This window comes from Hemitrygon akajei, chromosome 5 (genome assembly GCF_048418815.1).
Source record: "Hemitrygon akajei chromosome 5, sHemAka1.3, whole genome shotgun sequence".
Lineage (NCBI taxonomy): Eukaryota > Metazoa > Chordata > Chondrichthyes > Myliobatiformes > Dasyatidae > Hemitrygon > Hemitrygon akajei.
In genome coordinates, this window is record NC_133128.1 from 145,591,018 (window position 1) to 145,618,961 (window position 27,944).

The following is a 27,944-nucleotide window of genomic DNA, read 5'->3' on the forward strand; positions in this document are numbered from 1 at the left end:
TTTTATGAGACACCCACTGTGACTAAGTCTCAACTTTGCAAAGTTACAAAGAGCTGAAACTCAAACAGTGCATTGACAATACCCAATGATGTATACACAATATATTAACCTTATGGAACATTCTTGTTATGAAAAGCAATGTTTCAGTTCACTCCCCAACTTTCTGATCTCCGTCTAAAAACAAATTTCAAATTCCCAATTAGAGTATACACAGATCAGTAATCCTCTAAAATGCAAATTCCATCTAGAATCTGGGAATCTCATTTCTGGTATAGAGGCACTCACATTTCCATCACCTAAACTTGGATACCACATGGCCAGTGTAGAATCCGGGTCCCTATCCCCCTCCCCCTCTCCCATTCCAAACTAAAGAAATAAATACTGTATTCACAAACTTCAAATACAGATAAGATAAAGCAAAAAATGATGCTTGTACTTTTCTTCCTTCTGAAGCTTCACAAATATACTGAAAAGTACTTGGAACAAACATTTAAAGTATAATAAACACATTCCAAAGATCAGAGGAAAAGTAAAGATGGATGGATGGGTCCCCCACTTGTTTACATTCACACAGCTTCTTAAAGAGACTGCTTCTTAAGGTGAGACATCCTGCAAATTCATTTACATCAAGTGACACAGTCTTTCTATGGATTAATTCAAACACCCTTCCTACAGAGATTTAGCAAACAAATGACAGATTTTGCACTCACTCACTCATGCATACCTTCCCTCTTGCTCTCCAAAGTGAACTCAGATGTGGTCACACCTCACACAACATTTTTCAAACTCAAACCATTCACACTTCATAACAGGGCAGGGGTGCAGGGTGAATGACTCCCTCCCTAGGGGGGTGTGGGTGGGAAGGTTTCAGCCATTGTGTGATCACTGCTACCGCTGAAGTTCCACCAGTGTCTTTTGTAGAGCCTGTTGTAAGGGCCAGAGGGAATCCTGAGCATGTGGAATCTTGTGGAGGACAAAGACACCCTTGTCATGTGAAAGCTTGGAGAATGACTCTTCTCCCATAATGGCCGCCTTGCCTCTCTTGCCCAGGCAGTGCTCCCAATACATGGCACAGAGAGTGGGAGTGGAACCCCCTCTACCTGTTCCCTCAGGATCTCGGCTCTGAGCAACACCCAAAACATCTCCATATGGGTCACGCGGTTCCCTCAACCCCCAGGCATCTTGTCTAATATATGTGATCAACTACGGAATCTTCCCCCATGTATATTATTCCCATGAATAATCTGATGGTGGCATCTACTATACCCCCTATCGCTGGTCCCAATAAGGGCAGCACCACTCCCTTTAGCTGTTAATTGATCTAAATGCCCCAACATGGTTAAGATTAACCCATGCCCCTCCGGTAGGTTGTTACTGTCCTGATAGATCCCTGTGAACAGAGACCACTGGGGAAGGGCTCTGCTCCTTTCCCCAACTGTGCACCACGCCTCCTGTGGCTGTAAATGCCACGTGAAGAGTACGGGATACAACTTTAACCACCACAATCGCTCTGCCCATAGCAATTCATCACCTCCCTACAAGCAGTTGGCATTCTCAGAATGTTGTTAAGCAGATGGTGGGTGAACAGCCCTGCCCCATCCCCCTAGGATGTGCATCTCTCTGTTGGATAATCTCACTCCAGCACTCCCTGAATCCTGGATCTCAGCGACCACGTGGGCTGAGGCTCCCCTTGCTTCTGCCTATACTGTCTCCCAAGTCTGTCAGTCCCTTAGTGGTGAACTCTCTGATGATAGTCATCCCAGTGAGACACAGCATTATCGTCCCCAGATCCCTCTCCCTCATACCATTCTTTTCCCCCAGCTACTGTCCCTCACCCTGTTCCATATTGGTGAGAGAGGCTGTGGGCCAGCAGCCCCCTTGTTAGGTCTGACACTGTGTGGCCACCAGTCTGGCCTGTACTGGCGCAAGTGCATAGGTGCTTACTTTGAAGGAGGACCCCGAGGCTCTCTGCTAACGTTTAGTTTGTCTCTAATATCTTAAGCACAGGAATAACATTGGCTATTCTCCAGTCCTCTGGGATCTCAACTGTTGCAAAAAGAATACAAAGATCTCTGTCAAGCAATCATCATTTATTGTGTTTATCTATTATAAACTCTATTTTGGGGAAAATGTCTTGGACAAGTGCTAAAATGGAAATATTGAATTCTTTTTCTAACAGAAAATTCCTTTTCCTTGTGTGGCTAGATGAATGTAAGATGTGAGTCAGGTTTATCTCCAATGCTTAGCATCCAGATAAATATCCATTAGTTCCATTGAATATCAGAGAATGTATACAATATACAACCTGAAATTCTTGTTTTTCACATATATCCTGAAAACAGAAGTGCCCCAATGAATGAATGACAATGAGAGCATTAGAACCCCGAAAGCAGCATCGAAGCATCGACCCTTCCCTTCCCCACTTTATTCAGCAGCTAGCATCAGAATTCTCCATCCACCAAGCCAGCAATAGCAAAGTTCCCAAGAAAGACCGTGATGTGCAGAACAAAAACAAGACAAAATTTGTGTGCAAAACATGCACAAAACAGTGTATGTGGCATTTCTGCAATTATATAAATGAACTGAGCAAAATTGTCCAGAGTCATAACTGAAAAATAGTTACTTGGTAAACTATTAGCCCTGATAATTGTTGTACTAGCCGTTAGCATGGAACAACATATTTAAACTGAAAGTGGTGCAGATAAGAATGTAAATTAATAGCAGTGGAAGTGAATAAAATTAGCTTGACACAAGAAGCTATGAGGTTATTTATATGTTAACTATTTTTCATTTAAATTTATGTAATTATGTTGGATGTACCAATGGAATAGTAGAAACCTTATAATGAAAATGCCTTAGGTATATGAAGCTTGCAAATAAGAAAGGTGTTATATTGCTAACCTTATTTCAGGGAGTTTGGAGCTTGGAAAAGAATCCAGGATAGATACTCTGTTGAGCATTAATGTTTAGCGGCTCAGCTGAAACATAAAAAAAACTGTAGAAGTTGGAAATCCAAAACAAAAACAGAAAACAGTGGAGCATTCAGTATATCAGGCAGCATCTATGGACAGAGAAATCCACGTTAAAATTTGAAATCAAAGACCCTTCATCAGGACTGGGAAAGGGAGAATAAGGTTTCATGTTAAGTTACCTACCATCCTCTCTGCAACTTAATTCTAACTTCTTTTCTCTTTTTCATTTATGATAAGAATCTTTGACCTGAAAGGTGAACTCTTTCTCTTTCCACTGATGCTGCCTGACATCTCCCTCCCTCCCACACCCAACTAGTTTACTTATGTGTGGAATGTCACATGGCATGGGCTAATGCTTATGTGAAAACACAAACCCAATCTCATATTTGTAATACCATCCATGAATTCAGAATAATCAAATCCTGGCACCATCATTGAAGTGACCATCAGTTAGATAAGTCATAGATATCATAGCTACAAGTTCATAAGCCATGCATCTCTGATTAATGGAACATCTCTTAATTGGTCAAAGCCTCTACTATCGACAAAGCTTGTCAGAATGAGACAGTCAAATAAAATTGCTTGGATAGCTGCAGCTCCAAAGAATCTTATCAATGTTCAGAACAAAGCACTTATTTACTTGGCACTCAATTCACCATATTAAGCAACACAGACAAAAATGCTAGAGGAACTCAGCAGATCAGAGAGCATCAGTGGAAGGGAATAAATTACTTGCCATTTTGGGCTGGGACTGTTCATCAGTACTGGAAGGGAAGGGGGCAAAAGCCAGAATAAGAAATTGCGGGGGCAGTGTGTTTATAAGTACAAGCTGACAGGTGATAGCTGAAACCAGATGGGGTGTTTGGAGGGAGGATGAAGTGAGAAGTTAGGAGGCATACGTGGAAGAAGTAAAAGGCTGAAGAAGTAGGAATCTACTAGTCTCACCTATCACTGCCTATTTGCACTCTGCCCCTCCCCTTACCACTTTATTCTGGTTTCTGCCCCCTTCCTTGACTTGCTGAATTCCTCCAGCATTTTATGTGTTGCTCAAGGTTTCCAACAAATGCAGAATCTCTTGTGTTCACTTCCTTGAGCATTTACAACCTTTATTGCTGATACGCCATGGTAGGAGTTTATCCCATTTCCAAAAGGCATTGCAACAACGTTTTATGATTGCTCACGAATAACCATTAAATCTCAAACCACGGAAGACAAGGTATGAAGACATCTTTACCTCCAGCACTATTTTGACATAGAAATATTTTGTTATTATTTTCCGTTATCCTTGATTTATAATCTGAACTCACATAATATCACCGTGGGATATTGTCACTATATGAGCTTTAGTGATCCATAGAGGCGCATAACCAGCAGCTCAACAGTAGTTATAGTTAAAACCTAAATGCCGGCCTTGCCAGTTATGGCCAAGTCCTCAAGAAAAAAAGTCTTGAAATATCACCTCCAGATCTTTTGTTGTCATTTTGCTGAAAAATTAAAATCAGTGAACCTTTGTCTTGAAAGTTGCTGAGACCAAATAAAAGTTATTAATCATCTTTAGCATGATTGTTAATATGGAAAATAATCTTATCATGATTATTGTTCTTGATGCACCATCAATAACATTGAGACGTGGGTTAAGGTAGGCTTTTATTGGCTGGAAGAAAGCACAAGCAGCAAGTGACTGTCACACGACATCCTGGAGACTGAGGAAGGGTCTGTGGCTCCAATCGTCTTTATACTGGGGTCTGTGGGAGGAGCCACAGGAGCAGTCAGCGGGGGGGGGGGGGGGGGCGGGCGTGTCCAGACAGGTATATGTAGTTCACCACAGTTCTATAGAGCATTATCAATTCTTAGTGTCAACAGCATTTCCGAATCTTTCAGACCTTCAAATGTGAAGGCATTTTCCATGAATTGTTTCTTCTTCAGGACTGTGCTTAAATCGACCTCTGAGGGTTTGGTCACATCTTAATATCATCTTGTATTGCCTGGTGATCCATTTTATTTTATGATGCTACCATAAAGTGTTTTGAGATGTTTTACTGTGTTGTACAAAAGTTATTGTGATTAAGGCTTTGTTTTTATTTCCTCTGGTTAAGGTGATCTAAATGAAAATGAAGCAGAAAATAAATACACTGAGACTGAATTATCAGATTTCATTTCTTATTGGCTCTGTGCTTGCAGAAAATATAACATTGATTCTGTCATAAGTAAAAATAATGGTGGCCAATGTGCAGCATGTTAGTGCACCAATTCTTTCACACGGTTGGATATAATTTCCAGATTTCAGCTATAGCATTGAGATAAATAGAAATTCTAATTCCAAGTCATCTTCCATTCCCCTTCAGTGAGTTTGAGAAATTATATGCACAGGTCTCTGAGAAGATTGATTGCAGACTCAGTCTCACTACCTTTGGAATTGTAATTGCCTGGCATCAGTTCCAGGATATAGAATATTGACATGCTGCAATATCTGCACCTAAGTTCTTCAATCATTTTGCCTGCATGGCAATTTATTTAGTTTGTATCCCGTTTAATTTGAACCCTATTGTACACGGCCTTTGCACCTGGCTCAGCTAAAAATTCAAAATCTCATCCATTGCCAGATTTGTTTATTTCTGCTTTTGTAAAAGCAATGCCAATTCAGTGCCTCTACTACAGAACCTTTAATGTGTATTCATCAAAGCAAAGCTAAATTTCTAAAATGCTTTCTCACCTAATTCCTGAATATCTTGCCTCATTCAAGGAAGTACTTTGCACCAATCTCTTATGGAATCTGGCTTTGCTGTTAACCATGTCCTTATAGACTCTATCTTCATGTTCAGACATTCGCAGTTGCTGCAATCAGTTCTAGCTTTGTGCCACTGTAGTCAGACTTCAGTCTTTTATATTTTTTTCCATTTTTCCACTCTGCCTTCAGACAGTATACTTCAACCATTTGCCTGCTGTCACCTTCCTTATGCCCTTCACCTTTCCTTTCTGTGTAATCTTGAGAAGCATTCCTGAAAGCTATCTCTTCAACCTTCTCCCATTTCTATTCAGCACTCACAAGACCTTTGATAGATGAACTCACTGGACTCTATAAAAATACAAATTAATCTTAGTTTTGCGGCTGAGACACAAATGAAAATTAAGGGTAAATTTTTTAACTAAAGTGACCTAATTGTTCTGCTGGATATATGAGCAGTGGGCCTGTTTTCTAACTTGCTGCATATCTGGTTACTTGCAGGATCCTATGTATGGGAAAGGAAAACTTGGAGAGATTCAAACCCTTATACTGGGAATGATAGACACATTCAATTATGAGCTGGTAAGTACAGTTACCGCAATTTGTCCATCTCTCTAATAAAAATGACAATTGGTGCTAGTTGGATAGGCTTCATGTACTTTTTTAAAGTGAATAACGTTGAAGAAATGATTTGAATCTATAGAACAGTTCATGTTGTTTTTAGTTGACGTAGAGCTACTATAAGCTAATGAGGCTATTTTCACTCTCTAGAATCTCTTATCTTCATTAGATATTAATTTTATCTAATAGCCTCCTTGTTCACTATAGTAATTAATTCCTATGAAACATTTCTGAAGAAAGCAAAAATTTTTATAAAACCTTCATTTTAAATCTTGGGTGAAATGTTAGCCTAAAGACTGCACCTTCTGGCAAAAATGATTTCATTTTTAATGCACAGTTCATGGATCTGTGTTTTTTTGCTTGCTGTTAACTCAATTATCTGTTTACAGATAATCTATTTCATAATTTATTTAAGAAGAAATGCTCATTGTGAATTCCTGAGATGGAGACACTGCATTAAACAGAGTATAAGGTAGAACATATTGGTGTAAAATGCAAGTCATGCATTGAAACCTTGCCACCCCAAAATTAGGAGGGTAATGGAAATACAGCTACACATAATTATACCACTGTTCTCAAGCAAAATAGAGAAAGTTGGATTATTACCTTATCAATTACGTCCAAAGGTGTGATACTGTATATAAGAGACTGATTTTAACACATTGGTTTTGTGTTAAGTTCCCTTTGCTGCAGTTTGAAATATGATTCTCTTCTTAAAATGAGAATTTACTGTAACTTTGGTCATGAGTTCTGTTCTTTACTTTGTAGGCAGTCTTTTTAAATAAGTTTTGTGGATTGCTTTGATATTTGTTTAAATAGATTGTTCCAATTAAATTGGTTTAGTTTGCTAGAGACTAATCATGCCCTGCCTCCAAGCCTTACCCTCTTGAACTGACTCAGTGTTTTAAGAATTAAATGTTAGTTAAATTAAAATCAACAATTAAAATACCGAGATTCTGCTAATATATTAATTTAACGTGAATATGATTAGAGTTTGGTGGTAAGTTACTGCTGCCAACAGTCAACTTCATTGTTTCCAGACAAGAACCATTACGCCATTTTAGCAGTGTTAAAAATCAAGTTGGAATTAACTATATTTCCTGTATCTTGATATGTTGTTAGTGTTGGAACGAGTTAGCAACAACACCCAAAATCTACTTGGCCTAAGTGGTATAATTTTCAAAGCTCAAACAAATTGAAAACAAAATTTAATTCATGTACAAGTAGAAAATCTAGATTGGGCCTTAGGGTGGTTATTAAGAGATCTTGAATCATAAATCAGTTTTTTTTTCAAAATTGGCTTTGCTTGTGATATCTCATAATTTTGAAAAGTCTTTTATAGATATTAATGCAAATTTCCATGAATGGCAAGTGAGCTATCATTTTCTGAGGAGCCACTTTTTATATAAATCCCTTCTATGCTCCTTATTGAATTCTGGCAAAGCTAACATATCACTCAAATAGTCCTCTTAATTCTCTAATATCCTGTTGTTAGATAGTTCTATACTGATTATGCTTGTCATAAAATAACATATTATTTCAGACTTTGCTGTTTTTCATGAGGATTCAACATCTTATAATGACATGCTCATGCCTAATCTAAAGTTTCTAATTGCACATGCATTGAATTTTGCTTGTATAATTTATTCAAAAACATACTTTTGCCAAACAATTTATTTGTTATGTAAGAAAAATTAGATCAGTGCATTAGCATTGGGAACTCATTTGTTCTGTAGAATCTTTAGTATAATTTAATATTCTTACATTGATAACTGATTTCTGTCTCTTTCTATCTATGGGAATATCTTGGACAAATTTTAAGAAAACCTATTCAGGCTTTGTAGAATAATTTGATATCACAACAGTTGGTACATTTTGAAAAGTGCACCATTGCCTTCATGAAGCTCTTTGAATTGCTTTAATATTGAGCTTCCTTTCTTTCAAGAATATAAGAATATAATTTTCCATTTGTCAGTCAATTGGCAGAACTGTACTGGCTCACATTATAGCCTTTAAACAGGTACTAGTAACAGATTATGTGATTCTGATTCACTGACAATGAGGAAAGTAGTATGATTGTCAAATGCAGTGTTTCACTAATTCTCCAAATAAAAAAATATGGTCCATGTTATTTTTCTATTTGAAGCTGTTGTCGCTTAATAGAATAGTCGCATCCAATCCTATGTGGAATATAAAGTTACACAGCATAAAAATATCTCTTTGATCCATCAAGTTCATGCTTAACTTTTTGTCTACCTACATGAATCTCGTTTGCCTGTAGTAGGTCCATGTCCTTCTAGAGCTTGCCTACTCAAGTGCCTGTCTAACTGTCTCTGAAATGTACCATTTTTTTGTTAATACCATTTCTTGTAGTGAATACCAGAAATCAACCACACTATCTGTATATTAAAAAAAACTTGTCTTTCAAATCTCTATTGGAAATTCTGCCAGTTATCTTAAACCTATCTCTTCCTATTTTTGATATCCCTACCACAAGAAAAAGGTTCTGACTACCTGGCCTATCTATCCTTTCTGGCTCTTATAATTTGATATACCTTTGCAAGTCATCCTCAACCTTCTTCACTCCAGGGAAAATAATCCCAACCCATCCAATCTCTTCCCCCATATGCCCTCTTTACCAACCTACCCACTTGTGTTACAGCTTAACTAGAGCTAAGGACTTGTTCTTGTTGCTTAAGAGATTTGCAAGATTATTCAGAGTTAAAGGGTAACCAGGGACAGAATAGGTTCCATTAAGGATCAATATAGCCATCTATGTGGAGCCTCAAGCAATGCATGATGTCTTAAATGAAAATTTCTCATCTGCATCTGCCATGCGAAAAGTCATGGAAACTAAGAAATTAAGAGAAATAAATAGTGATGTGCTAGAACACATCCACTTTACAAAAGAGGAGATAATGGCAATATGAAAGCATGTTAAGGTGGCTAAATCATTGGGTCTGACCAAGTGTATCCTAAGACACTTTCTAGGAAAGAAATTGCAGGGACCCTGGCACAGATATTTGTGTCAGAGATGTTAAGCAACCCTTTAGCAATGGTTGAGGTACCAGAAGTCATGAAAGTCAAGTTTCTCTACACAGAGGTCACTCCTCTGACAGAGGTGGTGGTGGAGGCAAGAACAAGAAGAACATTTAAAAGACGTTTTGACAGGTAAATGGGTAGAAAGGTTCAGACAGGTGAGATTGGCTTGCTTATCACTGAGTACTCATAACTGCTGAAAATATCAAAAGGAGAGGCAGGTAGGCAGAGGGGATGTGTGGTTCTGTTGATTTAAAAAATAAATTAAATCCTTTGAAAGTGGTGACAAAGGATAAGAAGATACAGAATACTTGTGCGTAGAGCTAAGAAACTGCAGGAATAAAAAGATCCTGCAGAGAATTATGTAGAGAACTCGGAACAGTAGCCAGTAGGATATCAACTACATCAGGAGATAGAAGACATGTAAAAGGGGCAATGTTACAATAGTCATGGGGATTTCAATCTGCAGGTAGATTGGAAAACTCAGGTTGGTGTTGGGTCCAGAGAAGGAATTTGTAGAATGCCAACAAGATGGCATTTTAGAACAGATAGTGGTTGAACCTGCTTGGGGAAGGGTTACTCTGGATTGGGTCTAGTGAAATGAACCAGATTTAATTAGGGAACTTAAGGTAAAAGAACTCTCAGGGGACAGTGATCATAATCTGATAGCGTTTACCCTGCAGTTTGAGAGGGAGAAGATAAAGTCAGACCTATCATTATTACAGTGGAGTAAAGGGAATTACAAGTGCATGAAAGAGTTGATAGCTAAAGTTAATTGAAAGGGAGCACTAACAGGGTTAGCAATGGAACAGCAATGCCTAGAGTTTCTGGAGGTAACTCAGAAGGTTGAGCATAGATATATACATCCCAAAGATGACGAAGTATTCTATAGGGAGGATGAGAAAACCATGGCTGACAAGGGAAGTTAAAGACAGCATAAAAGGAGAAGAGAGGGCATATAATATAGCAAAACATAGTGGGAAATTAGAGGTTTGCAAAGATTTTTAAAACCAACAGAAGGCAACTAAAGAAAAAACCATAAAGGGAGAAAAGATGAAGTATAATTTAAAAGAGGTTACTGAAAGTTTTTTCAGATATATACCGGTAAGTAAAAGAGAAGTAGAAGTTAATATCGGACCACTGGAAAATGACGCTGAAGAGATGGTAAATGGGAGGCAATGAAATGGTGGGCAAACTTAAGTATTTTGCGTCACCCTTCACTGTGGAAGACACTAGCAGTATGCCAGAAATTCGAGAGTGTCAGGGGGCAGAAAATGTGCTTGGAAAGCTGAAAGTGTGAACGCACTGTAGATAAGTCATCTGGGTCAGATGGACAACACCCCACGGTTCTGACAGAGATAGCTGAAAGGATTGTAGAGGCATTAGGAATGATCTTTCAAGAATCACTAGGTTCTGGAGTGTTTCCAGAGGACTGAAAAATTACAAACATCACCCCATTCTTTAAGAAGTGAGAGAGGCAGAAATTATAGGTAAGTTAGCTTGACGTTAATGGTTGAGAAGGTGTTGGAGTCCATTATTAAGGATGTGATTTTGGGTTACTTGGAGGCATATGATAAAATAGGACAAAGTCAGCATGGTTTCCTAAAGGAGAAATCTTGCAAATCTATTGGAATTGTTTGAGGAAGTAACAGGCAGGATAGATGAAGGAGAGTCAGTGGATGTTGTTTAATTAGATTTTTAGAAGGCCTTTGACAAGGTGCCTGACATGAGGCTGCTTAACAAGATAAGAACCTGTGGTACCATGGTATTACAGGAAAGATACTAGCATGGATAGAAGATCGACTGAGAGTGAGAGGCAAAGAGTGGGAATAAAGGGAGCCTTTTCTATTTCACTGCTGGTGACTACTGGCATTCTGCAGGCATCAGTATTAGGACCATTTCTTTATCATTATATGTCAGTGATTTGGATGACAGAATTGTTGGCTTTGTGAGCAAATTTGTGGACGATATGGAGATATATGGAGAAGCAGGTAGTGTTGAGGATACAGGGAGTCTGCAGAATGACAGACAGATGGTGAGGATGAGCAAAGAAATAGCAGATGGGATATATTGTAAGGAAGTGTATGGTCATGCATTTTGGTAGAAGGAATAAAGGCATAGATTATTTAATAAATGGAGAGAAAATTAAAAACTCAGAGGTGCATTGGGATTTGGCAGTCTTGTTTAGGGTTCCTGACAGGTTAACTTGCAGGTTGAGTTGTTGGTAAGGAAGGTAAATGCTGCACTGCCCAGCGCCCCCGAATAGCCTTCAGTTCAACCCTAACCTAATCACAGGGCAATTTACAATGACCAGTTAACCTACTAACCAGTACATGTTTGGACTGTGGATGGAAGGCAGAGCATCCGGGGAAAACCCACACATTCCATGGAGAACTTACAAACTCCTTATAGAGTATGCCAGGATTGAACTCTGAACACTGGTGCCCCGAACTGTAATAGTGTCACACTAACTGCTACACTACTGAAGGGCCCCTTTTTGGGCTCCTTATCTAAGAAAAGATATGCTGGAATTAGAGAGGGTCCAGAGGAGGTTTATGAGAATTATTCTGGGAATGAAAGGGTTAAAGTATAAGGAGCATTTGATGGTTCTAGGCCTATACTTGCTGGAGTTTAGAAGAATGAGAGGGGATCTCTCTGAAACCTATTGAATATTGAAAGGCATAGATAGAGTGGATGTGGGTACTGGGTGAGTCTAGGACCAGAGGGCCCAGTCTCAGAATAGAGGGATGTGCATTTGGAATAGAGATGGGAAAGAATTTCTTTAGTCAGAGGGTGGTGAATCTGTGGAATTCATTGTCACTGTCAGCTGTGGAGGCCAATGCACCTTAATCTTCTCAATCAGCATACTGTGAAGGCCCTTGTGGTAAACTTAACCGAAGTCTATGTATAAAACAGTACAACGAGAAAAAAGTCTTTATCCAGAGGTTAGAGAATCTTCGGAATTCATCATCTAAGAAATATTTAGAGGCTTAATTACTGGATATAAACAAAACAGAGATTGAGGGATTAAAGAGATTTGAGAACATAAGGTTGGAGATGTTGTAGAGACTTTGCACTGTCATTAATGGTTTGTCATGTTCTAACGGAGTCATGAGTAACTGAATGGCCCATTCTTACCCCTGTGCCTTTCGTACTTGTCTTTTTGTTTCTTATTTCTTGCACATTGATCCATGATACCATCGGTAGGACTGATTGAACATCCCTTGTGGTGTTCAAGCCTCACACTGAGGACACTTTGTAACATTTGTTCTGAAACTTTGAAAAAGGGTGCCTTCAGAACAAGTCTGAAAGCTTAAGATGGTGCATCTATTCATGTTGTGAATCAGCAGTAGCATAATTGCATTCCACTATAACTTGTAACTTTGTCTTGGCATAACCCCTGTTCTGAAATTATAAAGAAGCTGGGAAATGACTGCTTCATTAATAAGTACAGAAGAAGGTGTCAGCACTTGGAGCAGAATCTGTTAAGTACACTTGTAAGTACAGTGGTGGAGCTCAGCATGTGGGTGAAAGAGCGAGTCTACTGTAGACATATATTGTTTGCAACTAACTTGGAAGTCCTAATTCCTACGTGTGTCTCTTCCTGAGCCCAGTGACATTCCAGAAACTAATCTTCAGTCAATTTAACTACAATATGTGATAGTAGAAATAATTGAATGCTTTGGAAACAGAGAAGGCTATAGCAGCTTAGCATTGTTTTTGGCAGGACAATTTTGTCTCCAGGTTTCAGTATAGACATGTCCCGAACATAAACATGAGATTAATCCCCATGGTGAAAGTGACTGCTCTTGACATCAAAGCCATATTTGACCAAGTGAGGAGAAGGATTTACAGACTACTTTCATACCTACACAAAGAAAGATTTTCATGCCTGTTTGGGGGGTGGTGGCTCTGGGAGATTTAGTCTTCTCATTTCTAGGTCTCAACTATAGATCATTGACTTTGTTCCCTTCATCCTTAGCTGCTTAATCAGTGACTTCCCTTGCTTCACTAGAAGTGGAGATGTTCCAATGTCTGCACTGACAACAGTTCCATGTTTACTTCAACTGTGCTGGTCATTGATTGGCCTGTTCGAAAGATGTAGCCATTGGTTCTTTCCCATTAGTTCCCTTGTGTGTCACACACCAGTTTCTGGTTCCAGGCACCTCTTCTTCTTTTGGGAGCACTCTTCACTTGGAGCTGGTGTACTTGGTTACCGCTTTTGTCCCTTCTGACACACCATGCTTGGCCAGTTCCCCGGGCAGCAGCAGGCGCATGGCGGGCTGGATTTCCCAAGAGCTGATGGTCAACCTTTTGTTGTAATGGGCTAGGTTGGAAGCCTTGCCAGTAATATGCTTGAAATTGTTGTTTACGAATGAGTTCATGATGCTCATGGCCTTGGAGAAGATGCGGTGTAGGGGAGAACCTGCTTAATCACTTTGTAGATATAGATGGCGCAACTCTCCTTCCTCAGCCTCCTACGCTCTTGCCAGACTTGCCTGATGGTTTCGGCAGTGCTTTCTTAGTGCCCTTCTTGGGAGCAGGTTTCTGCTCGGGCATTTCTTCCGCCAAGTTGAGACCTTCAGAGGTATAAGAATAGCTCGTGCAAGAGTTTTGCTCTCTGTCTCCAGGAGCTCTTTTTCACACTTGTGGTGAGAACTAGGCCTCAAGCCACAGGCTTGCCTGCTGCAGATTAGATGAGACTTGCGGAAGCGCTACAGCATAGTTGAGCTGGATTGGGGCCTGGCCTCGCCCCTCAGTGTTGACACCCCATGCTCAAGCATTCGAATGACAGGCTGGATTACGTGCATTTGTACACTGCTGGGAGACTGTACCATCGATCGCTAGACTTTATCACTCAGGGCCTTGGGCAATGTATGTTTCTTTTTGAGTGAATATGTTTCTTTGCTCAATATTTTGAATTATGTTACTCGCTTTTGCACCTTGGCCCCAGAGAAAAGCTGTCTGGTTCAGCTATGTCTATGTATGGTTTGAGTGACAATTAAATTTGATTTGATTTCTGAAACAAAATACTATGATCAAAGACTTGGGGACAGTCACTTTGAGAAAGGAAAGTTTCTCATAGAAAACGTAGGCTATTTGTATTGCTTAGTGTTGCTTCAGACTGTGATTTCAGATTCAATTTTTTTTTTAAGTGAGACTTGCTGCCATAAGATGATTGGATATAAATAGCTTTGTTGGGTGCCATATTAATTGGATCTGGGCGCTCAGTTATTTACAATCTATATTAATGACTCACATGAAATGATAAAGTGTAATTGGATGATACTCAGCTAAAAGTGAGCTGTAATGATACAATGATACAGAGTGATGAGCAAAAATATGTGCTATTAATCACATCCATAGAGATAATTAAAAATAATTAAATGTGACAAGTTTGGAAGTATTGGTTTACAGGTGCATCAGTAGTTAAGCAAATAGTATGTTTTTAGTAAATAGTATGTTGCAGTCCTCGGAGTCGCTTGATGCCGATGGCCAGAGTTGGGGACGTTGTCAGCGGGGTGCGAGGAAGGGGAAGCGAGGCGAGTAGGCAGGCGTCCGTGCCAGGAAAAAAGTAAGCCCTTGCCGGCCAACCCTCAAATGGACGTTAAATTGGACTACATCTGTGGCTACGAAATACTCAGCGGGAGTACAGAAACAGACAGAATCCCGGGCGCCGCCATTCAACTGATTATTTATGTAACAGATTTTACCCCAAGCCATCGGACTACCAACCTACTGACCTCTGCTGTGCCTGTTGTCTTCTTTATTATTTATTGTAATGCCTGCACTGTTCTGTGTACTTTATGCAGTCCTGGGTAGGTCTGTAGTCTAGTGTAGTTTTTGTGTTGGTTTACGTAGTTCAGTGTAGTTTTTGTATTGTTCATGTAGCACCATGGTCCTTAAAAACGTGTCTCATTTTTACTGTTTACTGTACCAGCAGTTATGGTCGAAACGACAATAAAAAGCAACTTGACTTTATTTCTAGGCAGATGGAGCACACGGGTCATGCTGTGATTCAAGGCTTCCAATGCTTCCTGAGTTCATTTCTTTAGTATTGTATGTGATTTTAGTCTTAAAACAAAGGATATAATTTCTTGTTGAGTCTGATTTCTGGGCGACCTTTGAAACCCATTCAGTGAGGTGGCACGGCTGCGTGGTAGTGTAGCGGTTAGCTTAACACTTTACAGTGAAAGTGATGGAGCTCAATTCTCACCACTGTAAGTAAAGAGTTTGTATGTTCTCCCTGTGTTCCTCCGGGTGCTCCGGTTTCATCCCACATTCCAAAGATGTACAGGTTATGGTAGGCACATTTCCCTTGTTTGTTGGTGCAATAAAGAGTGGGGATCTGTGTGGCTGCAGCTGTACTGAAGACTAGGCCTCAAGCCGCAGGCTTGCTAGCTGCTGCAATCCACGAGAGGAGATGCCAGGGATGGTGTAGCTCGAATGGATGCTGCCATCCAGTGTTCAATTGTTGGATTGCGCGTGTACGTTCATCTGCAGATTGCTCGGAACTGCACCATCAATTTGCGGGACATGTCACTCAGGGACTTGGGCTATATATTTATTTTTTGCGCAACCGTATGTTTGCTTGCTATCTTGAATGTACATGATTTGCAACTTCACCCTGGAGGAAGGTTGTTTTGTTTTCATGTATGGTTGAATGATAATTGGACTTGAACTTGGGTTAGTATATGGTGGACAGGCTATGTTGGCACTGGAAGCATGGTGACGCATTCTTGGACTGCATTTTGCTGTAAATAAAGCTCATCTTTATCTTTATCCAAAGGATTTGAAAGAAGAAGGTTTCTCAATTGAGAGGGTGGATTTTGATAGCCTGTTTTCTCAGGCTGCATGATCAAGAACTGGGATGAAAACAGAAAATGCTGGAAAAGCTCAACAACCAGGACTCATTTGTGGAAAGAGAAAGAGTTGACATTCTGCAAATGCAACCTGACCTCTTGAGTTTTCCAGCATTTTCTAATTTTTACTTACGATTTTCAGCATCTGCCTTTTTTTTTGTTTTGTCAGTTTGGAACTCAGGACAAGGTAATCAGTCCATGTAGAGTGGAGATAAGTTGATAATCCTTTATTCAAAGGTCATAAGTGTTTGAAATTCTTCTCTTCAGAAGAATGTATGCTCAGTCTAATTTAGGTAAATTGTGAAATTAAGAGATACGGGAATTGATCAAAATGGATATCGTAGTTGGGTAACTTGAGGTACAGGATCAGCTGTGATACTGCCTGGCAGAGCTGACTGGAGACTCTTTATAATGTATTAATTTTTATGTTTTTGAATTTGTTTGAATGGAAGGTAAATGGCAAGAGCAGATAGAATGAGGGTGACGTCAGATAAATAAACATGAGAACACATCTTTTGGGTAAAATGATTCATTTCTATGCTGTGTATTCTATGTCCATATTCATGATTCAAAATTGTTTAATGTCATTTCTAGTACACGAGTGTAAAGGAGTTTGAAATAATTGTTACTCCAGATTTGATGCAGCACAAAAAAGCCACAATAAAAATAATGCTTTTTGAGAGGGTGATTTTAGATGCATATCATATTTTTACTGAGTTAAGTATTGTATGTAATTAGTTTTGCTACAATAAGTGTATGGGACATTGGAAAAAATGTTGAATTTCCCCATGGGGATGAATAAAGTATCTATCTATCTATCTATCTATCTATAAATATAAATACATAAGATAGCTTATATATATATATATATATATATAGATGGTGTGTCCATAAAGTGACGTTAGCCACAGGAGTGTCTGTACATAAGCTGACTGACAGGAAATGATGAAGTAGTGGTGGTTGCAGGTGTGGAGAGGTGGGTGAGTGGGTGGATATGTTGATCAGCCTTACTGTTTGGGGGAAAGCAACTGTTTTTGAATCTTGTCTGGATGGAGTCTTCTTGGAGTCAGGTTGCTGTGAATTCAGTCCAAAGCAGAGGTAAACTTCATCTATGGCTAAATACCAGCATGAGATACTACCTTTCAGCTATTGCTGAATGGAGGAAATCAAGAGTATTCTCCTCCTGAATAATAAACATTCATCGTTATTGAAACTAAACCAGAAAATGCCAAAAACATCAGTAACTCAGGCAACATCAGTGAATGAGAAGAACGGTTAATATTTCAGGTTAAAGAGGAAGGATCTTTTTCCTGAAATACTGATCTTGTAGTTCTCTCCAAAGAATCCACCTGCCCTGCTGAGTTTTTTTTTAGAATTTTCTATTTGTTGTTATTTCAGATTTCTGGTGTCAGTAGTTTTTTTGATTTGTTTCTATCGTAGTGTTAATTAATTAATGGTTGGAGCCTGTGGATTGAATCTTGGTAGGATAATTGGGCTTTAGTTTGATGGCCTAAAAGGTCAGTTTGCCAAGTGAACCTTCCAATCTGACAGTAAATTATTGGTTGGATCAGATAGCAAAGAACCATCACCATGTTAAGAGTGTGTTGCAGCAAATGCTTGACAAGGATTTGAGGAAAGAATATAAACCACAATTTAAGCCATCCATTAGGGTTGATTGAGAGCTTTTCACTCAAAATCTATTCCACCAGTAATGCTCTGGCTAACATGGGCCACATTTGTTAAGTAGCAGACTTGGGTAAACTTGATAGAAAATATTGCAAAAATTGCTAAACCCTCAAGAACCTTAACAACTTACCTTGCATGCCTAGAACAAAAAGCTGGCGTTTGAAACACAGAAGTTTCTAACTGTTAAGTTCATGTCCTTACTGTATGACTGTAAAAATTGGATCACTTCCTACAAACAACAGAAATTATACAGCTTTCAATCTCTTAGAATCACACAGGAGTACAATCACTACAACATAATTCTTGAGAGGACAGTATTTGGAGATTACACTATATGCCTGCTTGCTTCACTGTCTAGGGCATATGGAATGCATGGCTGAAAAGTATCTGCTAAAGGTTGTTTACTATGACCAACATGGGATAAAGGAAAATCAGAAATATGGTACAATAATAAGGGCTCATGAAATTTCGCTTTCCCAGTCCACTGATGCTCAGAAGCTCATCAGATAGTTTGGCCTCATGCCTGCAGGAGATCTACCAAGCAGAGTGTGATCCAATCTCTACTTGGCAAGTAAACTTGCGGCCTCTGTAGGAAGGACTGCTAATTAGTCATTTGCCTTTGCTTCCGTACCATAGCCAGAACTAGCTTAATGTCAGTTGCCCTTTCCTGCACCAAAAATTAGGATTAACTTATAGAGTTGATTAGGTGGGAGGGTTAATTTGAGATGCAGAGAAGCAAACAATTAGTTAAGAATTCCACAGATTATCTGATGTACTCGGCTCGCAAGAGTGAATGGATCTGCTCAAAAGTATGTTTCCTAAGTATCTAGGTTTTCCTGTTTGTGCTTATACAAGCTAATGCATCTGTTCTAACAACAATCCAGTGTTCTGAATCATCTTCAGCATCTAATACAATAAAAGGAAGCTAATAAAAGGTTGCAACACACACAAGATACTGGTGGAGTCGCCTCCTACCTTATAACTCTACTCCTTACCTCTTTTTCTTCAGTCCTGCTGAAGGGTCTTGGCCTGAAGTTTTAACTGTACTCTTTTCCACGTATGCTGCCTGGTCTGGGGGGGGGGGGGAGGGGGGGAGTGTGTGTGTGTGTGTGTCTTGGATTTCCAGTATCTGCAGATTTTCTCTTGTATGCTAATAAAAGATTGTTTCACTTTGCATCTATTTGGATTATCTCACTGCTGAGTAAAGTTCTACCAAAGACTCGTCCGCTTTGTAAACTATTGTGACAGTAAGCTTGTCTCAAGCCAATGTTTTTTTTTGCGAGTCAAATGTTGGAATTTAGTTGTTTAAGTTTTCAGTTTGTCTGAACATTGAGATTCAGGTCTTTTATGACATTAGACTTGTCATTCTTCTGCTGACAATGTTGTATAATGCTTGTTGTGCTATCATTGTTTAATTGTTTTTTAATATTCCCAAATCCAGAGATTAAGAAATACTTAGCATTTCTAATACTTAGTGGAGACTTCTTCCACAATTACCATCAGCACAGGAACATCTCAAAGCTATGTTCTTAGCTCCCTGCTCTACCCGCATTTTACCTATGAGTGTGAGGCTAAGTGTAGCTCCAGGTCTATATTTAAGTTTGCTGATGTTACCATTGTTGTTAACTGAATCAAAGCTGGTGATGAATCAGCATAAAGGAGGGAGATTGAAAACCTGGTTGAGTGGTGCCATAACACATCCTCTCAATCACTGTGAGCAAAGCCAAAGAACTGATTATTAACTACAGGAGAAAGAAATGGGAGGTCCATGAGCCAATCTTCATTAGAGGGTTGGAGGTGGACAGGGGCAGTAACTTTAAATTCCATGGCATTATCATATCAGAGGATCTGACCTGGGATCAGTATATAAGTGCCTTAACAAAGAAGGCACACCAGTGCCTCTACTTTCTTAGAAATTTGCACAAATTTGACTTGTCATCTAAAACTTTGACAAACTTCTGCAGATGCAGTGGAGGGTACCGTAACTGGTTGCATCACGGCCTAGTACAGAACCACCAATGTCAAAATACGGAAAAGCCTATAAAAAGTATATTTACAGCCCAGCCATCGCAGGCAAAGCCCTCCCCACCATTAAAAACATCTACAAGGAATGCTGCTACAAGAAAACAGCAACCATCATCAAGGACCTCCACCATCAAGGCAAGCTCTCTTCTAGCTGCTGCCATTAGGGAGGAGGTACAGGAGCCTTAGGTACCACACTACTAGGTTCAGGAATAGTTATTGCCCTGCAAACATAAGGCTCCTGAACCAGCATGGATAACTTCATTCACCTAAACTCTGAACTGATTTCACGACCTATGGACTCACTTTCAAGGACTCTACAACATGTTTTTACTAATATTTATTTACTTCCCTTATTTATTATAATGTTTTTATTTGCACAGTTTGTCTTTTGCACATCGTCAATCTTTGTGTATGGCTTTTCATTGATTCTGTTGTATTTTTGTTCAACTATAAATACCTACAAGAAAATGAGTCTCAAGGTAGTATATGGTGACATACTAAATACATAGATTGATAATAAATTTTCTTTGAACTTTGAGATCTTCCAATTATCAAACTTAAATTAAAAACCACGGCTAAACTAAGGCATGATGCCTATAATTAGAGAATGGCTTTTATATTTGTGAATTTGTAGTAAGTTCTGCAAATCAAAAAATAGTATACACCAGACTTTTCTTACAATTATTTGTGGAGAAATGGTAACCTTGCAGTAAGACCATCCAAGAACCAGCCACATTATCATGATATGTTTTATGATTGCTTAGCTTGTCACTTGGATGTCTATAAGCTTAGGATAGATACAGCCCTCATCTGTCACTTTCACAGTTTTTGAAGGGAGAAAAATTGTGTTGTGGCTTGGTACTTTAAGTCTGCATTGTCTGGTTGTCCTTTGTGCTCACATATCAAAATATATTAAACTGAATTTGCAGTCATTTATCTCTGCAATATTCCCGATGAATGTTGACAGAAGGTTCTTTTGGGAAAGGATTGCACCTTCCAACAATGATTTTGAAGTTGAAGCAGTTTTTAATTTATTATGGTTATTGTTCATGGACCCTTGACACCCTTACAGTAGAAGACATTAAGGAAGCAAATCTAATTGACATAACTGAAATGTTACACTCTTATTAGACAGTATATTAATCAATAATTGCACAACAAGCAGCTATAAACTGACAATGGTAATTAAGAGAACTGAACACTATTCTGAGAAGCAATATCTGTTACTTTTGGATAATAAAAAATATGTATTTTAAATGAGAAAGAGCAGATGTGAAAATACTTGATAAATATGAATTATCATGTGATATACAAGCTAATTAATATTTACTGAAGGCACTAATGCAGAAATATACAAAGCTACCTGATCCCTGGCAGTAGCCTGGCAGGAAGTACCCTTGAGAGGGATAAGCAAAGGGTAGGTCAGTTTGTCACAGGACTGGAGGGAGAGAAGGAAAACCAGAATGCTTTAGAATGGTCAGATCAATAAGGACTTACTCAGGGAGCAAGCAGTGAAACAATTGGTGCAGCCCAGTTGAGTGAATCATTTGGCTGGATCAGTCTGGAGGAAGCAAAACAAATCAGAGAGGAGATAGATAGTACTTTAGCACAAAAGCTGGGGTAGTATGAGGCTGAAATGGTGGTGGAGGCAGAAATTTTCTTGGATGTGTGCTTTTGAAATGCTGTTATCTTCAGGGATATTAAGGAATAGTTGACAATTAAGATGAAGTTCCTTTTCAGTGGCACATTTAAGTGCCTCTATTCTGTGTTCACTATCTCTATGATGCTCTTTGGAGGAAAAGTTTTATGGAAAGGTTCCAAATTGACCACCAGAATTTTAATGGAAGAATAAGCACCTAAAATATTTATAACAGTGTACCAGTGACTTGATTGAAAATTTAAGCACTCTACTGAATTGTAACTTTCTGTGGACCTTCTATGTTCTCTGTTTTAATACATTAAAAATCTTAGATCTGCACATATTTTCTGCCAGCCAGTCCTTACTTAAATACCTATGTTGACATTTGTAATGGAAACTGCCTATGCAAATTTGAAATTTATTAAATACACCCTCTGTAGAAATGCTGTAACGAGAGAATATAATTACGACATGACAAGTGAACACAAGTTTTTTTTTAACAGGGGACTTGGGACTTTAGAAACTGTACATAAGTTAGGGATTTTTTTTAAAAGGGACTGTTTTCTGGGTTCACTTTTACATCACTTGAAGGCTTTATTATTTTTCAGTCTTACATTGTGGTGCCCCTGAAAGTTGGCTGATCTTTATATTTTTACTAGATAGTATTTAGATTGTTGGGAACATCACAATGTTATTTCAGTGGCTGTTGATAGGTTATCAACTTGACATGTTTGGAGTAGAAATTTCGAAAGATGGTACTTGATAGCAACCCCAAAAGAACGATATACCAGAAATATTGGCCTATATTTCCTGCAGTCTCAAAGAAAGAGAGATGATCTCACTGGTAGAAAAAGAGATACTTATGGGGATTCAAACAACACACACAAAATGCTGGTGGAACACAGCAGGCCAGGCAGCATCTATAGGGAGAAGCACTGTTGACGTTTCGGGCCGAGACCCTTCGTCAGGTCTTATGGGGATTGTTGCTTTGAAAGGTATTTGGAATTGGATGGCATAGTTTCAGGATAAGCTGTCAACCATTCTTCATTCAGAAGTTTGTAAATTTTTGGAATTCTCTTTACCAAAAAGGCATTATCTACTCAATCTTTGAACGTACTCTGAAACTGATGGGCTTTTTGGATGTCACTGGTGCATGAGATTACGGTGTTGTGGAGTTTAGATTATGCATCAGACATGAGCAATTGTTTTTGAAGAAAGCAGTCAGCAGTTTTCAGCAATAGGTAAACAATATCTGCACGCTTCGTGCAATGACTGAAAATTATTGAACAATATTTTAATATAATGTTATTGCTCACTATTTTAATTTTGTATTTTTGCGATGCTCCAGACTTAAGTAATTCCCTCGAAGTGTCTCTTCCAAGATGCTCTGTGAATATAATGAGGGACCATCTGCAGCTTTGTGGAGTTCAAGTAGGTCGATGTACACACAGAGGAATTCTCCTCGTAATTGTATGTTTGGGCTCAGGACAAGGCAGCTGTTCTGTTCTAATGAGGTTATTAAAAGGCTGCAGGTGTCCATGGAGGCTATTACCATCCTTTAAGTTGGCAAAGCATTGCTTTCTGCATTTAAGGTCACTGCAGCCTGTGATTTCTTTGTCTTCAGCTCCTTCTAGGCTACAATGGACAGTTAGGCAGTCTGCAGTTCATGCTAGCATTCAGCATGTGGCTCATTTTCCAAAGCAGGCATTCTCCTCAGTAAGACATACAAAATACTATAGGAACTAAGCAAGTAAAGCTGCATCTATAGAGGAAAATAAACAGTCAACATTTCAGGCTGACACACTTCATCAGGACTAAAAAGGAAGAGAGCATACTTCTCACTTTCTCCACAAAGACCCACAGCAATGTAAGAGCCCAGATTGCACACTACTTTCAACTACAAAGTTCAGAGTACATATGTACTACCATGTACTACCCTGAAATTCATTTTCTTGTGGACATTTGCAGTAAATGCAAAGAAACACAGTCGAATCAATGAAAAACCACACACAAGGATGGACAACCAATGTGCGAAATATAACAAACTGCAAATGCAAAAAGATTATAAAAAACTAAATAATAGTTATAAATAAATAAGCAATAAATATGGAGAACAAGAGTTGTAGAGTCCTTGAAAGTGAGTCCATAGGCTGTGGAACCAGTTCAGTGTTTGGGTGAATGAAGATGACAGAGAGATGAAGGAAGGGGAGGAAGGTGTCAGAAATGGACTAAATTAATGTAAGGGCAACGTGGAAGTTGGAAGCAAAGTTGATGAAATTGACCAGCACAGTGTGGGTGCATGAATCAGCACCAATGCAGTCAATGTAGCACAGGGAGAGTTGGGGGGCTTGGAGCCTTGATTGTTCTATGTAGCCAACACAAGATAAGTATAGCTGGGTACTACGCTGGTGCCCATGGCTAACCTTTGAGATTGGAGCAAGTGTGAGGAGCCGAAGAAGAAACTGTTGAGGTTGAGGACCAGTTGTGCCAGACAGTGGAGGGTGGTGGTGGAGGGGAATTGGTTGGGTCTTTTGAGGAGAAAGAAGCAGAGAGCTTTAAGGCTTCTTGATGGGGATAGAAGTGTGTAGTGACTGGACATCCATGGAGAATATGGGGCAGTCAGAACCAGGAAATTGAAAGTTTTTGAGGAAATCGAGAGCATGTGAATTGTCACGGATATAAGTGGGAAGGGACTGAAACAGGGGAATAAAACGGAGTCGAGGTACGTAGACGTAAGTTCAGAGGAACAGAAGCAGGCAGAAACAATGGACCTACCCAGACAGTCAGGTTTGTGGATCTTGGGTAGGAGGTAGAAATAAGCAGTGCATGGTAAGACTTTGTTGTACTTGCCCTGGGTAATGAAAGTGAAATGCACACATCTACCTATGAACAACCAACATTATTTACCTGTACTGCTATCTTCAATGATATTTGGATTTGTACACCAATGTTGCTTGTTCCTCAATACTCCTTAGGATCAAGCTGGTGTATATCTTACTCTTACTTGACAACCACCCCCCCCCCCCCCGCCCCAAATTTAAACATCATAGTTGTCAGGATTAGGTTCTTTTGCTATAGTCAATTTACTGGCTGATCAGAATCATTCTGTCACCTAAGGCTGTTCTCCTCACTATCAAATATACCAGCAAAATTTGTGCTCTCTGCATGATAATTGAGGATTCAGGTTGAGATCTGTGTTGAACATCATTATTAATTGCAATTAATGAAAAATATTACATTTTCACAACCAAGCTGAGATACAGAAACATTCTGCATGGACATCCAGACTGAAAAGCAGCTTTCTCCCCAGTGTTGTCCTGCAACTGAACAATACCCTCTACCCCACCCACCCATCGTCCACGGCACTATGGTCATTCTCTAAGTGCAATGTGGCAACTACCTTCCTTTGATTTCAGAGCTCTTTTAAAAAAATCTCAGCTTTAATTCTTGATGCCATTCTATATTTAATCATAGCATTTTATAACATGGGCAAGTACAACACTTGAATGGGGCAGCCACTCTTTTAATTTTAGAGCTGTTTGGGTTTAATGCATTTATAGCTTTGATACCATTTGAAATAACTCCGATGTTATTTCAACTTAAGTCATTATGTTTTTAGTAATTGAATTGCCAGTGTGTTGTTTTGCACTGAATGGAGTAGCACTGCAATCTCATTGTCCTTAGCAATGACAATAAAGCTCTAACTAACTAAGCTGTTGGTAGAAAAGTGTTAATTGCGATTGGGGAATTAATTTCAAACAAAGCTACAATTATGGATAGGCGTCTACTTGTGTTTGCTTTGAAAGTGACCTAAGACTGTTTGTCTCAGTATTAGCATTTCCATCAATGAAGATGTTTGGATCACTGAATTGCTGACGTTGAGACAAACTTTTAAACTCCATATTGTACAATGGTCCCCTCAGTGTTTCTGGCATTCCCAGAGCATGTGAAAATTCCCCTACAAACCTAGAAGAGGTCAAGCCACTCCCTCTATTCAATTTAATATAAAATTAATATATTTTAACTTTGCCCCAAAGATGTGATTCTGTATGATGTATTTTTTCATTAAAAAATCATAGTGATAGCCATAAGGTGGGAGCAAGAAATGAACTGCTGGATAAACACAAGAGAATTCTGCAGGTGCTGGAAATCTTGAGTGGTACACACAAAATGCTGGAGGCATGCAGCAAGTCAGGCAGTATCTATGGAGAGGAATAAGTGACGAAGGGTCTCATCCCAAAACATTGTCTGTTTATTCTCCTTCATAGACGCTGCCTGACTAACAAATTGCTGGAGGTTTTTTGCTTCAGATTCCAGCATCTGCAGTCTCTTGTGTCTGCATACATAAGAGGCTTTGCTACTAAATGGTATAATAATCTTATAATATTTGAGGATTCAGATTGAGTTTGATATGTGACCTATTTAATGGAAAATGACCTTTTAGCACAGAAAATGTCAATTGAAAAGCATTAATTCCAGTTTTGGGAAATAGTTTTTTTTACAAGTTAATCATGTTATAGCTAATAACTCATAACATTTTCCAATTTAGTCGAAAATTTTTTTTGATCAAATCCATGCAATTCATATGATTATATCCACGACGTTGCTCTTAAAGAACAGTCAGTAACATTACCTCCATACACCATTTTCACTTTCCTTCAGATTAAACTAATTGCAATGATGTAGCATTGGCTTCACCTCGGCAGTGTTTGGAGTAGCCATGCTAGAATTAAATGATGAAATAGGTAGAAGAAAGCTAATGGCTTTTTCTGTCAATACACACAGAATGTGGGAGAAGCTCAGCAGGCCAGATGGCATCGATGGAAGAGTACAGTGAACGGCTTGGGCTGAGACCCTTCTCTCAGGCCGAAATATTTACTGTACTCTTTTCCGTAGATGCTGTCTGGCCTGCAGAGTTGCTCCAGCATTCTGTGTGTGTTGCTTTGATTTCCATCATCTGCAGATTTTCCTATGTTTGTGATTGGCCTTTTTCTGTCAGTTCTTAAGTTGTTTTGCAATACTATCAAAGATTTTTAGGATGTTGAGAGGGTCTGATAGATTAGGTTGCTCAAAACTATTACTTCAGGTGAATGAATCGTTAACAGGAGATAATATATTTTAAATCATTACTAAAATATCTAGCAACTCAGTAAGGAACAATGTTCTTACTTGGAGAATTGATGGGATATGAAACATATCCTTGAAGTTGGAAGATGTTGATTACATTAAAAAACAATGAAGAGTGATTTGACAGGTACTTGAGAGTAACTTGCAGGGATCCAGACAAATATATATTTAAGCATAAACACACTTTCAGAGAACCAGCACAAGCATGGCAAGATGAGCAGACTCTTCCTACACTGCTAAGATTCTATTTCTTGATTGGAACAAATACACATTTGGAATACATATTTGTGCTGACCTATGTTCTCAAACATTGGGAATGCACGTTTTCATTCATTGAAGTGCTCATAATTGGAAATAGAAAGAAACCCAGAGTAATTTACCAATCTTTGTTGAAACAAGGTATTAAATTGCATAAATGATTCAGTTGCCAATTTGATCCATTTTGGGGAAATATGGGGAAGTTAAATTGCTGTGTATTGTAGATGAGTCAAAAATAATTATCCAAAAAAAACCTTCCAGGAGCCTGCCAGTAAGCAGTTTTAGCAGCAGTCATCTGCTTCTGACAGTGACTATAGTACATGCTGAGCACCCCTTACCTGAAATGCTTGGAGTTGGAAGTGTTACAGATTTCAGATTTGGTCGCATTTTGGAATATTTGCAGCTAGTATATAATTAGATCCCTTGAGTATGGGACCCAAGTATAAACACAACATCCATTTACATTACATATACAGCTTAGACATATACCCTGAAGGTAGTTTATATACTTCTAATAATTTTGTGCATGAAACTGTAATGTATACTTGAACCTTCAGAAAGGTAAGCTATCAGTTTGGCCGCCCAGCTGAACAGTCAGTGATTGTTTGACATCGTAATCTCCGAATTTATGTGCTACCAGTAAAGAGTCTTTGTCATACATTTGTTCATCATACATGTATAATGATGCAGCTATTCAGACTGTTTGATTTTCATCAGCAATGAGCTTGGCAAACTCATCAATGAATTTCTCTGCTGCTTTGTGATCAACAGACACTTCATTGCCACAAATTTTTAAAAAAATTAATGCTGTGTCTTTTCTTAAATTTCTGCAACCAGCCTGCTAAATGTTCACAATAACTTTCAATTTTCAGTTTGTTTTGATAGATCTTTGCTTCTGTCATGATCAGCATACCGTTAAGCGGGGTATGTTCATTCCAACGTTGACGAATCCACAATTGGAATCTTCAGTTATCACTTTGTTTTAAAAA

General features: G+C 38.9%; 1 protein-coding gene across 2 annotated transcripts in view; it reads left to right on the forward strand.

Moving 5' to 3' along the window:
* The window catches only part of vps8 (VPS8 subunit of CORVET complex), a 618,230-nt gene that overhangs the window by 325,506 nt on the left and 264,780 nt on the right, over nucleotides 1-27,944 (forward strand). For both annotated transcript variants that reach the window (XM_073046772.1, XM_073046773.1), the window contains exon 41: nucleotides 6,199-6,279. In XM_073046772.1, the coding sequence (XP_072902873.1) occupies nucleotides 6,199-6,279 (81 nt within the window). The remainder of the gene's footprint in view (nucleotides 1-6,198; nucleotides 6,280-27,944) is intronic.